General features: G+C 46.1%; 1 protein-coding gene across 2 annotated transcripts; it reads right to left on the minus strand.

Moving 5' to 3' along the window:
- Positions 1–615: 615 nt before the first annotated feature.
- LOC311115640 (ictacalcin-like) lies at positions 616–2,935 on the minus strand. 2 transcript variants are annotated; one of them, XM_084157325.1, is made up of 3 exons: positions 2,831–2,935; positions 1,455–1,597; positions 616–993 (listed from the first exon to the last, which is right to left on the minus strand). In XM_084157325.1, exons 2-3 carry the CDS (start codon positions 1,590–1,592, stop codon positions 853–855), a joined length of 279 nt encoding a protein of 92 aa, XP_084013451.1. In that variant the 5' UTR covers positions 1,593–1,597; positions 2,831–2,935; the 3' UTR covers positions 616–852. The 2 variants fall into 2 exon arrangements, with proteins under 2 accessions (XP_084013451.1, XP_084013450.1); XM_084157324.1 differs by lacking the exon at positions 2,831–2,935 and adding an exon at positions 2,169–2,355.
- Between the last annotated feature and the right edge of the window lie 12,060 nt (positions 2,936–14,995).

Consider the following 14,995-nt stretch of genomic DNA (forward strand, 5'->3'; position numbering starts at 1 on the left):
GTCTTTTTTTTGCAGTTAATTCTATATGTTTGGAGAGATGTTGATGAGAGTCCAAGTATACTGAACCCGTCCTCCATTGAGGTGATTGTCTTTTTGCATCGGTCTGAACAGAGCCATTTACCAGTGATATTCATGAAATAATAGTACGGCCTCTTGTGCCTTATTGCTTATTACAATATCCATTCTCCAATATGTGTTGAATTAAGTTGCCAATTAGAACCATGCCGACCTACACCCCACTCTTCTCAGTGAAGACAGAGAAAGAGAGGTTTCAGGACACATACCCTGATTCTGGAGGGTTCTAACAAGTTATACATGTGCTATACCAAACCCTTTGGTGGTGATTAAACAGATCCACTGATCTCTTGTTTAGCTTAATAGTTATACCACTCACCAGAGGCAGATGTCTCATTTCATATGTACCCAATTGCATGTAGGCCTAAGCCACTGCATATGCATAGAATGAACCCAACTATTTCCCGTTGTGTGAAATGGATGCACATTTTCATACAAGAAAGGCTTTAAACATAGCCTTAGTAAGAAAAACCTCCGTAAGAAACGTGTGATATAAAGAAGTGACAGCAGCACAAAAAAATGACAGCACATCAGACCAGGCAGAACATACTCATCTAATGTCTTTATCGATGGACATTGCATTAGAAGGACAACTTCCCAGATTCAACCTGACTATTATCTATTACTGTAATATAACTATTCTAAACTGCTTCACTGTGTTTGCATGTCATTGTCCTCCAAATGTATCTCCCCCATGTTTAATCTCTGTTTAGTTGAGAGAAAATTGAAGTCTCCTCCTGCAGTTTTATATGATGGCCGCTAGGTGGCGTACATGCTCTACTTCTTTATGAAAAACTCATTGCACATCACTGTGAGGCAGGACACGAGGGTGACATACTCCTTGAAGTCAACAGTGTTGTCTTTGTTAGAGTCCAGGTCCTTGAAGATTCTGTCAACTGCTGACTTGTCACTGGCTTTCTGAAAACAGACAGAATGCAGAAGAAAGAAGGGGGAGCTTAACAAGAAAACTGTCTTGATTGCTCTATCTGTTTATTTTGATCATGGAGACACATTGCTGTATTGCTGGCCAAAGGTGATATAAATCTTAGTGAATTTCAATATTACGGGATGCCATTGCTGGAGTTAGCAAGCATTGTTTATTTGAGCTGTATTCAGAAACGGACCCCATCTTTCCGGCTTTCCTATTTTGCCCGACCCAACGGATCATGGAAGAGAGAGCACTGACCCAGTCTCTAGTGCATGGGTGTCAAACTCACTACCTGGAGGGCCCTCACCTGGATGTCTCAGTCTTAATTTAAGGAAATAACAAAAATCAGCAGACACACGGCCCTCCAGGAATTCAGTTTGACACCCCTGCTGTAGTGCAACAAGAAATCTGATCCTATATCATTAGGAATTGAATGCTCAGTCTCACTCACCCCCAGCATCTCCCCTAGTTCAGCCTGGAGCAGCTCTTTCAGCTCGGCCTTGCTGAGGGTCAACTTGTCCCCCTCCTTCCCAGAGTACTTGTGGAAGGAAGCGATGAGGAGAGACATGGCCTGCTGGATCCCAGACATGGTGACTATAGTTGAAGGGGAAAACAGAGAGGGACACAGAACCTAGTGAAGCATTAAATTAAAAATGTTTCTGGACATTATTGTTCTTGCTCACTGTAGGTAAGGATATTATTTGTGCATTCTTTCACTCTCAAAGTATGAAAACTCAATTCGGTGGGGCATTAAACCATTTCAATGATTTCACTGAAAGCATATGGTTGTTGCTTTGCATCATACTGTAGCTTCGTCATCATAGCTTTTGTCTCTTGTGTGTTTCTCTGTATTTTCCATGGAAAGGGATCAAAATAAACCCTGGTTTCCTCAGAGTCCATGGTAGCACCCTATTCCCTACATAGTTCACTACTTTTAACCAGAGCCCTACATAGTGAATAGGGTGCCATTTGGGAGGCAACCATTGTCTCTACCACAGGTTCTATTGTGAAAAACACAGGCACTGTTATGGAAACGCCCTGCTCTCCTGGTAATTCACATGGCTCCAGATAAGGAAACAGGTAAAGATCTGGGCAAATCCCATCTGTGGATTGCTCTTCTACTTAATAACACCCCATCATATTTTTTCATGTGCTGCGTGTTTACCCCAAGAGTCACTTCTTCAATCTTCTTGTCTTCCTCTGAGTGTGTGTGTGTGTGTGTGTGTGTGTGTGTGTGTGTGTGTGTGTGTGTGTGTGTGTGTGTGTGTGTGTGTGTGTGTGTGTGTGCGCGTGTGTGTGCGTGCGCGTGCGCGTGTGCGCGTGCGCGTGTGTGTCTGCTATTTAGGATGTGGCTGAGGGAGAAAAGGGTAGAGCCAAGGGAATGTTAGCCAGATGAGACAGCGAGAGAATGAAATAATTAAAGAAGGGAGAGTAAGGAAAAGGAATGAGAATAGGAGAACCACAAACTGTTGTGACATCACAACTACTGAGTAGTGCACACAGTGATAAGTTAAACCTAACCTGTCCTTTGCAATGCAAAACACATTGGTACAGAATGACTGGTTTGCAAGCCTCAGTTACAGAATAAATTAATCGTAATAAAAACAACCACATTAGGAACCAAAGAAGGACATTTTGTTTTAAAGTGCAAAACTCTGAAACAGAAGTCAAGTGAGTGAAGGGTTAAATAAAAAATCTCGAGAAAAATATAAGTGCACAAATCAAAATATACTAAACAGGGATTACATTTAAAACCACTTCAGTAACATTGAAGTTTAAACATTATGGAGCACAGTTAAGAAAACCAAGATTAAAGTTCCTACTCACCGAGATGTTGGAAGAATTGTAGGGAATGAGAAAGCAAAGGAAAAAGTGAGTGTATGGAGAGAGTGAGAGCGTGAGAGAGAGTGAGAGCGTGAGAGAGAGTGAGAGCGTGAGAGAGAGTGAGAGAGTGGTGGAGGTAGGGATGTAAGGGATGTTTTATACAGCGCCACACCCTCCATCCCTCCCTCCCTCTTGTTCCTTACATTCTATTCCCCCTCTCTCTTTCTCTCTCTCTGGTACATTAACTATTTTACTCTTCAACTATTCTCTTCAATCATTTATCATTAAATGTTACCTGATGGTGTTAATAGTCTGAATATTTACACCACATTGCATGATAGTGGTTGTTTAGCTTGGTGCACCTGACAGGGTCTAAATCCTTGCATTATATCCAACCATACATTCCCCTGACTTTAGATGCAATGCAATACATTTAGAATTCACTGCCCTTCTCACAATATATAAAACAAAGCATTTAGATCAAGTTTACCTTGAGCTTATGACCAGTATTCTTTAGTTGTATTGTACGTTTACAGAGAATGGATTTGCTTAAGAAATAATTTGATTGCAAAGTATTAAAGCCCATAATGTATTATTGGCTTCCAAATAGGCCTACTGTTTTAACTGGTTTATAATGCATTAGATGACGCTAACATTGAATCTGCCAACTTATATGTCTTAAAGCACTGCATTATTGACAATACGTTATTGATACTGTGAATTGGTGGTTTGGTTCACATACAGTGTAATGTCCTACAGACTTGTATTACATTGTACTTATGGATAAGATAAATACACTGATAAATATACTGTTGTTTACATGTAATATGAGTGCCATCCAAAAAGTAAAGGTAGCACATTGCAAAGTAGACTTTATGAGAAAACATTTCACTTATTTAAGTGTAGTATGGCAGCAGCTCTTGAACTTAATTTCACCACAGGTCTCCATCCCAAATGGCACCCTATTCCCTACATAGGGAGTAGGGTGCATTTTGGGACACAGTCTATGACTGGATATGTGTTTGACAGAGAGAAATTAACATAGCTTCACTGCCCTGCTTGTTTGTGTGAGTCATGCAGTATCATTTATATAATGACAACATGTCCCAATAGCCTGCGGTTTCCTTGGTCACGATTAACTTCAGTCACAAGTTAGATTCTTAGATGCATTTATAGGAATTGCTTCACAACTTGACCAAACATCTTTTACAAAGCTTTTAACTGGGAGGCATGGGCTGTATTGACTGGAGGATAATAGTGTATGTATCAATAATGTGATTGATTGTCATTTGTATCAAATGTAAGGGTGTAAACATAAACTCTGTAAAGCATAGACTTCTTTAGTGCCATTTTCCTCACATTTGAGTGTGTGTTTGTGTGTGCCTTATTACAATTATGTGATGAGGTAAACTGTAATATACCTTGAGTTACCATAATACTACTGTGTTTACAGAGCAGAAAACAGTATTTACTCGCCAACACATATTACGTCATTTTTGTATTGTAGCTCTTTGTGCGACCTTTCGTTAATCTCTGGTGTTAATTACACAAAGATATGCCACACACACACACACACACACACACACACACACACACACACACACACACACACAGTCAGTAAGTCCTAGGCAGTGTCCCTGTCCCGTGCTCTTTCTTTGTTGCTTTGAGCAATTTATCATCAACGTCATCTTGTGATACTCTTCTCAAGCTTGCAAGAAGAATAGACACCCTGACCCAAACACTATAAAAGATTCTAACAGTTTATTGAGTTCAGCATTTCGAGTCAGAAGTCTTCATCAGGCTTGGCTCTTTTACTGTAAATTTTGACTTGGAGACAGAGAAAGACGGTGCATGCTTTATGTACCATTCCATTACTCCCTGCCTTTATACCTAAAAATCTGCATCTAGATTACTGTGTGAAGGGCTGGTTCTCCTTAAAATCTGTTCTGAATGTGTGTTTCTATGACTCAGTCAGGAAGCTTAATGTGCATGTCTACTAGTTCCAGTCAAGCTCTGCAAATGGAGTTCCTCCTGACTCACTGGATAAACCTGGGATTGTTATGGTAGTGAGTGGGTCCACTCTTCCTCCACAGCGAATTATTTCCACATTTCTGAGGTTGGGATTGTGACTCACTGACATGGCCATGAGCAGATGAGCTAGGAGCCTGACTGAACATAATGATAAACATCTGGAGACCAGGGCCTTCTCCACCATAGCAACCAATGCAGTATTGGTGGTTGTGTGTGAGTGTGTGTGGTCTATGGTTTAGTCAAGTATGCATGCATTATGTGCACTTATTATGTGCATTTCTGCATTTGTCTGTACGTGTATATGTTTGAGTTTTGTGTTTGGCCTGGTCCTTGCTTGCCTTCTCCATTTGTTAGAAGCGCATCATTGTTGTTGAGCTGAATGACCACATTCCTCTCTCCCTGTCTGCTCTTTGGAATTTGTCCTTAATTTAACCTTAATTCAACATGTCTTCAAGTTAGCATTAGCCTCCAATACAATAGGATCACATTTAATGATCAGAATTTCAACTATGTTTAGTATCTATAAGATAACCATTGAATATCCCCTTGGCCTTAGGATGTCGCAATATGCAGGTGTATGCTATATCTCATCATGGTGACACAAATATATGATAATTGTCTGTGAAGATGATTGTGTTCTCATATGATGCGTTGGTAATATAGAGTTGAAGTCGGAGGTTTACATACACTTAGGTTGGAGTCATTAAAACTTCTTTTTCAACCGCTCCACAAATGTCTTGTTAACAAACTATAGTTTTGGCAAGGCGGTTAGGACATGCATGACACAAGTAATTTTTCCAACAATTGTTTACAGACAGATTATTTCACTTATAATTAACTGTATCACAATCCAGTGGGTCAGAAGTTTACACACTAAGTTGACTGTGCCTTTAAACAGCTTGGAAAATTATAGAAAATGATGTCATGGCTTTATAAGCTTCTGATAGGCTAAGTGACATAATTTGAGTCAATGGAGGTGTACCTGTGGATGTATTTCAAGGCCTACCTTCAAACTCAGTGCCTCTTTGCTTGACATCATGGGAAAATCCAAAGAAATCAGCCAAGACCTCAGGAAAAAAATGTGGGACCTCCACAAGTCTGGTTCATCCTTGGGAGCAATTTCCAAACGCCTGAAGGTACCACGTTCATCTGTACAAACAATAGTACGCAAGTATAAACACCATGGGACCACGCAGCCGTCATACCGCTCAGGAAGGAGACGCGTTCTGTCTCCTAGAGATTAATGTACATTGGTGCGAAAAGTGCAAATAAATCCCAGAACAACAGCAAAGGACCTTGTGAAGATGCTGGAGGAAACAGGTACAAAAGTATCTATATCCACATTAAAACGAGTCCTATATCGACATAACCTGAAAGGCTGCTCAGCAAGGAAGAAGCCACTGCTCCAAAACCGCCATTAAAAAACCAGACTACGGTTTGCAACTGCACATGGGGACAAAGATGTCCTCTGGTCTGATGAAACAAAAATAGAACTGTTTGGCCATAATGACCATTATTATGTTTGGAGGAAAAAGGGGGTTGCTTGCAAGCCGAAGAACACCATCCCAACCGTGAAGCACGGGGGTGGCAGCATCATGCTGTGGGGGTGCTTTGCTGCAGGAGGGACTGGTGCACTTCACAAAATAGATGGCATCATGAGGAAGGAAAATGATGTGGATATATTGAAGCAACATCTCAAGACATCAGTCAGGAAGTTAAAGCTTGGTCGCAAATGGGTCTTCCAAATGGACAATGACCCCAAGCATACTTCCAAAATTGTGGCAAAATGGCTTAAGGACAACAAAGTCAAGGTATTGGAGGAATGGGCCAAAAGTCACCCAACTTATTGTGGGAAGCTTGTGGAAGGCTACCTGAAACGTTTGACCCAAGTTAAAGAATTTAAAGGCAATGCTACCAAATACTAATTGAGTGTATGTAAACTTCTGACCCACAGGGAATGTGATGAAAGAAATAAAAGCTGAAAGAAATAATTCTCTCTACTATTATTCTGACATTTCACATTCTTAAAATATAGTGGTGATCTTAACTGACCTAAGACAGGGAATGTTTACTAGGATTAAATGTCAGGAATTGATAAAAACTGAGTTTAAATGTATTTGGCTAAGGTGTATGTAAACTTCCGACTTCAACTGTACACTACTGTTCAAAAGTTTGGGGTCACTTAGAAATGTCCTTGTTTTCCATGAAAACATACATGAAATGAGTTTGAATAGGAAATATAGCTAAATGAATAGGAAATGTAGTCATTGACAAGGTTACAAATAATGATTTTTTATTGAAATAATAATTGTGTCCTTCAAACTTTGCTTTCGCCAAAGAATCCTCAATTTGCAGCAATTACAGCCTTGCAGACCTTTGACATTCTAATTGTCAATTTGTTGAGGTAATCTGAAGAGATTTCATCAAGCCAATCCCACAAGTTGGATTGGCTTGATGGGCACTTCTTACTTACCATACGGTCAAGCTGTCAGTGTAGCTGTAGGTGGGTGTGGTGGTGGAATCAGGCGCAGGACGCACAAAGTAAGTCAAAAGACTTTAGTGGTTTAGCAATAAACACAGCACGAAAATAAATGCCCTGAGGCGAGAAACTCCGCACGCACTGTATAGACACAAGCAATACGCACGACAGTGAAAACAATAACATACAACACTAGACAAACACAACGAGAACTTATAGGACACTAATTACACTAAACGATAACAGGTGTAACAACAATCAGACAAAAGCAAACGAACATAGAAACATGCAACGGTGGCAGCTAGTATTCCGGAGACGACGAACGCCGAAGCCTGCCCGAGCAAGGAAGAGAGGCAGCCTCGGCCGAAACCGTGACAGTACCCCCCCCTTGACGCGCGGCTCCAGACGTGCGCCGACTCCGGCCTCGGGGACGACCAGGAGGACGCGGAGCAGGGTGCGTCGGGTGCCCACGATGGAATTCCGTCAGGAGAGACGGGTCCAAAATGTCTCTCCTCGGCACCCAGCACCGTTCCTCCGGGCCGTACCCCTCCCACTCCACTAGATATTGGAGACCCCCCATCCGACGTCTCGAATCCAAGATGGACCGCACGGAGTACGCCGGTGCCCCCTCGATGTCCAATGGGGGCGGAGGAGTCTCCCTGATCTCACTTTCTTGGAGTGGGCCAGCTACCACCGGCCTGAGAAGAGACACATGGAACGAGGGGTTAATACTTTTATACTCAACAGGTAGTTGTAATTTGTAACACACCTCGTTCAACCTTCTCAGGACTTTAAATGGCCCTACAAACCGCCGACCCAGTTTCCGACAGGGCAGGCGGAGGGGCAGGTTTCTGGTAGAGAGCCAGACTCGATCACCAGGTGCGTACACCGGTCCCTCACTGCGGTGGAGATCGGCGCTCGCCTTATGACGACGGAGGGCCCGCTGCAGGTGGACGTGTGCAGCGTTCCATGTCTCCTCCGAGCGCTGCACCCACTCATCCACCGCAGGAGCCTCGATCTGGCTCTGCTGCCAAGGTGCCAGAACCGGCTGGTAACCTAACACACATTGGAAAGGGGTTAGGTTAGTGGAGGAATGGCGTAGGGAATTCTGGGCCATTTCGGCCCAGGGAACGTACCTTGCCCACTCCTCCGGCCGGTCCTGGCAGTATGTTCTAAGAAACCTACCCACATCCTGGTTCACACGTTCCACCTGCCCATTACTCTCCGGGTGGTAACCCGAGGTGAGGCTCACCGAGACCCCCAACCGCTCCATAAAAGCTCTCCAGACTCTGGAGGTAAATTGGGGACCTCGATCAGACACAATATCCTCGGGTACCCCGTAGTGCCGGAACACATGGGTGAATAGTGCTTCGGCGGTTTGCAGGGCAGTAGGAAGGCCCGGCATAGGGAGCAAACGACAGGCCTTAGAAAACCGGTCCACAACAACCAGTATAGTGGTATTCCCCTGTGAAGGAGGAAGGTCAGTGAGGAAATCCACCGAGAGGTGAGACCATGGTCGTTGTGGAACGGGCAGGGGTAGTAACTTACCCCTAGGCAGATGTCTAGGCGCCTTACACTGGGCGCACACCGAGCAGGAGGAAACATAAACCCTCACATCCCTCGCCAACGTGGGCCACCAGTACTTGGCACTAAGACAGTGCACTGTCCGGCCGATACCAGGGTGTCCAGAGGAGGGTGACGTGTGAGCCCAATAGATCAATCGATCCCGAACCTCGAGCGGAACGTACTTCCGACCCTCCGGGCATTGAGGTGGACTAGGGTCGGTGCGTAACGCCCGCTCGAGTTCAGCATCGACCTCCCACACTACCGGTGCCACCAGACAAGACTCCGGCAGTATGGGAGTGGGCTCCACGGACCTCTCCTCCGTGTCATACCGCCGAGAAAGTGCGTCTGCCTTACCGTTCTGTGACCCAGGGATGTACGTGATCTTAAATGTGAACCGGGTCAAAAACATATTCCACCTCGCCTGGCGAGGGTTCAGCCTCCTCGCTGCCCGGATGTACTCCAGGTTACGGTGGTCCGTCAAAATGAGGAAAGGGTGTTGAGCCCCCTCAAGCCAGTGCCTCCACACCTTTAGGGCCTGTACCACGGCTAACAGCTCCCTGTCCCCTACGTCATAGTTTCGCTCCGCCGGACTGAGCTTCTTGGAATAAAAAGCACAGGGGCGGAGTTTAGGTGGCGCGCCGGACCGTTGCGAAAGCACGGCTCCTACACCGGCCTCTGACGCGTCCACCTCTACCTGAAATGGCAAAGAGGGATCCGGATGCGCCAGCACCGGGGCCGAGGTAAACAGGTCCTTCAGCCTCCCAAACGCCCTGTCCGCCTCGGCTGACCACTGCAGACGCACCGGACCCCCCTTCAAAAGAGATGTTATGGGAGCTGCCACCTGTCCAAAACCCCGGATAAACCTCCGGTAGTAATTCGCAAACCCCAAAAACTGCTGCACCTCCTTCACAGTGGTTGGCGTTTGCCAATTACGCACGGCTGACACCCGGTCTACCTCCATCTTCACCCCTGACGCAGACAACTGATAACCCAAAAAGGAGACCGACTCCTGGAAGAACAGACACTTCTCTGCCTTGACATACAGGTCGTGCTCCAACAGCCTCCGCAACACTCGGCGCACCAGGGCCACATGCTCGACTCGGGTAGGCGAGTACACGAGAATGTCATCTATGTACACGACCACCCCCTGCCCCTGCATGTCCCTGAAGATCTCATCCACGAATGATTGGAAAACTGAAGGAGCGTTCATCAACCCGTATGGCATGACAAGATACTCGTAATGGCCCGAGGTGGTACTAAAGGCTGTCTTCCATTCATCGCCCCCCCTAATGCGCACCAAGTTGTACGCGCTCCTGAGATCTAATTTAGTGAAGAAACGCGCCCCGTGCAATGACTCCGTCATGGTCGCAATCAGCGGGAGTGGATAACTGTACTTCACCGTGATCTGATTGAGACCACGGTAGTCAATGCACGGGCGTAACCCCCCATCCTTTTTCTTCACAAAAAAGAAACTTGAGGACGCAGGGGAAGTGGAGGGCTGTATGTATCCTTGTCTCAGAGATTCGTCTATGTAAGTCTCCATAGCTCTCTTCTCCTCCTGAGACAGAGGATACACATGGCTCCGTGGGAGCGCAACTCCTGCCTGGAGGTCTATCGCACAATCTCCCTGCCTATGGGGAGGCAACTGCGTCACCCTCGACTTACTGAACACAATAGCCAAATCCCCATACTCAGGGGGAACGTGCAATGCGGGCACCTGGTTTGGACTCTCCACCGAGGTAGCCCCTACGGAAACGCCTAAACATCGACCCACACACTGGGCAGACCACTCCATCAGAGCCCTCTCCTGCCACGAAATAGATGGGTTATGGGTACTCAACCAGGGCATGCCCAGCACCACCGGATACGCAGGCGAGTCGATCAGAAATAGCTGGATCATCTCCTGATGACCCCCCTGCGCACACATCCTAAGTGGCGCCGTGACCTCCCTGATCAAGCCCGCACCCAACGGACGGCTATCTAGGGCATGAACGGGGAAGGGAACGTCAACAGGGAGAAGGGGAATCCCTAAGGCTAAACAAAATTTCTTATCAACAAAATTCCCAGCCGCGCCTGAATCTACCAGCGCCTTATGCTGGGAATGAGGTGCTACCTGTGGAAAACGCACAGGTATACAGAAGTGTGCAACAGAGAGCTCTGGGTGAGTGGGGCGCCTACTCACCTGGAAGGACTCCCCAGTGCGGGACCTGTCGTCTTCTCCCCTAGGAGGCCATCCCCAGCACCTAGCCGCGGTGTGTCCTCCCCGACCACAGTTGGTGCAGGAGATGGACCCCCTCGTCATCCGACCCCTCCTCTCTCTAGCGCCAGCGCCCCCGAGCTCCATGGGACACGGCTCGGAGGCGCTGGAGGGTGAAATGGACGGACCCCCCTCGGGACGTCCGCGGGTAGCTAGCAGGGTATCCAGCCTGATGGACATGTCGACCAACTGGTCGAACGAGAGGCTGGTGTCCCTACAGGCCAGCTCCCTACGGACGTCCTCACGTAGACTACATCGGTAGTGATCGATGAGGGCCCGCTCATTCCACCCTGCATCCGCCGCTAGAGCACGGAATTCTAAGGCGAACTCCTGGGCACTCCTCTTCCCCTGCCGGAGGCAGAACAGACGCTCCCCCGCCGCTTTCCCCTCCGGGGGATGGTCAAACACCGCCCTGAAGCGGCGGGAGAACTCGTCGTAGGTGATGGTGGTAGCGTCTATTCTCCTACACTCTGCGTTGGCCCATTCCAACGCCTTACCGGAAAGGCAGGAGATCAGGGCGGACACGCTCTCGTGTCCCGAGGGCGCCGGGTGCACGGTGGCCAGGTAAAGCTCCACCTGGAGAAGGAATCCCTGACACCCGGCAGCGGTCCCATCGTAGGCCCTCGGGAGCGAGAGTCGAACTCCTCTGGGTTCCGGAGCGGGAATGGGCTGACTTGCCGATGGTGCGGGCAGGGAGGATGGTGGTGGAGGTGTCCCTCGGGTCTCCCAGCCTCGGATGGTGGTGATCACCTCCTGCAGTGCGGACCCCATCCGCAGGATCTGGTCATTCTGCTCGCGGACCCTGTCCTCCAGCGTCGCCTGTGCTGCTGCGGCTCCTGCTGATTCCATTCTTGAGGTGTGTTATTCTGTCAGTGTAGCTGTAGGTGGGTGTGGTGGTGGAATCAGGCGCAGGACGCACAAAGTAAGTCAAAAGACTTTAGTAGTTTAGCAATAAACACAGCACGAAAATAAATGCCCTGAGGCGAGAAACTCCGCACGCAGGCGAAATCAAACGGGCGCACTAAACACGTGCGACAAAATACTCCAAAAATACAAATGGAGAGCAGCTCAACCGAGCAAACTGTATAGACACAAGCAATACGCACGACAGTGAAAACAATAACACACAACACTAGACAAACACAACGAGAACTTATAGGACACTAATTACACTAAACGATAACAGGTGTAACAACAATCAGACAAAAGCAAACGAACATAGAAACATGCAACGGTGGCAGCTAGTATTCCGGAGACGACGAACGCCGAAGCCTGCCCGAGCAAGGAAGAGAGGCAGCCTCGGCCGAAACCGTGACACAAGCTGCTCCCACAACAGCTCAATAGGGTTGAGATCTGGTGACCATGCTGGCCACGCCATTATAGACAGAATACCAGCTGACTGCTTCTTCCCTAAATAGTTATTGCATAGTTTGGAGCTGTGCTTTGGGTCATTGTCATGTTGTAGGAGGATATTGGCTCCAATTAAGCGCCGTCCACAGGGTATGGCATGGCGTTGCAAAATGGAGTGATAGCCTTCCTTCTTCAAGATCCCTTTTACCCTGTACAAATCTCCCACTTTACCACCACCAAATCACCCCCAGAACATCACATTGCCTCCACTATGCTTGACAGATGGCATCAAGCACTCCTCCAGCATCTTTTCATTTGGTCTGCGTCTCACAAATGTTCTTCTTTGTGATCCGAATACCTCAAACTTCGATTAATCTGTCCATAACACTTTTTTCGAATCTTCCTCTGTCCAGTGTCTGTGTTCTTTTGCCCATCTTAATATTTTCTTTTTATTGGCCAGTCTGAGATATGGCTTTTTCTTTGCAACTCTGCCTAGAAGGTCAGCATCCCGGAGTTGCCTCTTCACTGTTGACGTTGAGACTGGTGTTTTGCGGGTACTATTTAATGAAGCTGCCAGTTGAGGACCTGTGAGGTGTCTGTTTCTCAAACTAGACACTCTAATGTATTTGTCCTCTTGCTCAGTTGTGCACCGGGGCCTCCGACCTCCTCTTTCTATTCTGGTTAAAGCCAGTTTGCGCTGTTCTGTGAAGGGAGTAGTACACAGCGTTGTACGAGATCTTCAGTTTCTTGGCAATTTCTCGCAAGGAATAGTCTTCATTTCTCAGAACAAGAATAGACTGACGAGTTTCAGAAGAAAGTTATTTGTTTCTGGCCATTTTGAGCCTGTAATCGAACCCACAATTGCTGATGCTCCAGATACTCAACTAGTCTCAAGAAGACCAGTTTTATTGCTTCTTTAATCAGCACAAGAGATTTCAGCTGTTACAAAAGGGTTTTCTAATGATCAATTAGGCTTTTAAAATGATAAACTTGGATTAGCAAACACAACATGCAATTGAAACACAGGACTGATGGTTGCTGAAAATGGGCCTCTGTACGCCTACGTAGATATTTCATAAATAATCAGCCGTTTCCAGCTACAATAGCCATTTACAACATGAACAATGTCTACACTTTATTTCTGATCAATTTGATGTTATTTTAATGGACAGAAAAATTGCTTTTCTTTAAAAAAACAAGGACATTTCTAAGTGACCCCAAACGTTTGAACGGTAGTGTATATGCGTGTGGATGTGTGTCTGCTATTTAACTATTGCTCCTATATGTCAACACTGTAGTAAAGGGTTGTGTCTCTGTGTGTGTGTATGTGTGTGTGTGTGTGTGTGTGTGTGTTTGTGTGTGTGTGTGTGTGTGTGTGTGTGTGTGTGTGTGTGTGTGTGTGTGTGTGTGTGTGTGTGTGTGTGTGTGTGTGTGTGTGTGTGTCTGTCTGTGTGTGTGTCTGTGTGTGTGTCTGTGTGTGTGCGTGCGTGCATGCTGTGGAACTCCTCTCAGATTTTTTCTTCCCTCTCTACTGCCCTTTGACTCCGGTTTCACATACACAAACAACCACTTCTGCTTTCATTAACCTCCACTGTGTGCTCTTTAAAAAATATATTTTCTCTCCTTCAAAGATAATAATGTTTAAATTGAGAGAGAAGGAGTTGGGGAGTGTGCTGATAACAGTATAGCTTCCTACACTGTCCCTGTCCCCATACCGGGCTCAAACTAGTGGTCGGAACTAGTGGTCCTCTGCTCGCAAACACACGTGACCTTCCTCCTTGACAACGTACCAACCAATTGAGGTGTAAAAAAAGGATCCAATTACATACAGTACCAATGAAAAGTTTAGACACACCTACTCATTCAAGGCTTTTTCTTTATTTTTACAATTTTTTACATTGTAGAATAATAGTGAAGACATCAAAACTTTGCTGGTGACACTGTCTGTGATATATTTAGAATTCAAGGCACACTTAACCAGCATGGCTACCACAGCATTCTGCAGCGATACGCCATCCCATCTGGTTTCGGCTTAGTGGGACTATCATTTGTTTTTCAACAGGACAATGACCCAACACACCTCCAGGTTGTGTAAGGGCTATTTTCCCAAGAAGGAGAGTGATGGAGTGCTGCATCAGATGACCTGGCCTCCACAATTCCCCGACCTCAAACCAATTGAGGTGGTTTGGGATGAGTCGGACGGCAGAGTGAAGGAAAAGCAGCCAACAAGTGCTCAGCATATGTGGGAACTCCTTCAAGACTGTTGGAAAAGCATTCCAGGTGAAGCTGCTTGAGAGAATGCCAAGAGTGTGCAAAGCTGTCATCAAGGCAAAGGGTGGCTATTTGAAGAATCTCGAAATATAAAATATATTTTGATTTGTTTAACACTTTTTTGGTTACTACATGATTCCATATGTGTTATTTCATAGTTTTGATGTCTTCACCATTATTCTATATAGAATAATATATTCTAAATAGTAAAAAT

The sequence above is a fragment of the Coregonus lavaretus genome (genome assembly GCF_964263955.1).
Source record: "Coregonus lavaretus genome assembly, chromosome: 3".
In the NCBI taxonomy this organism is placed as follows: Eukaryota; Metazoa; Chordata; class Actinopteri; order Salmoniformes; family Salmonidae; genus Coregonus; species Coregonus lavaretus.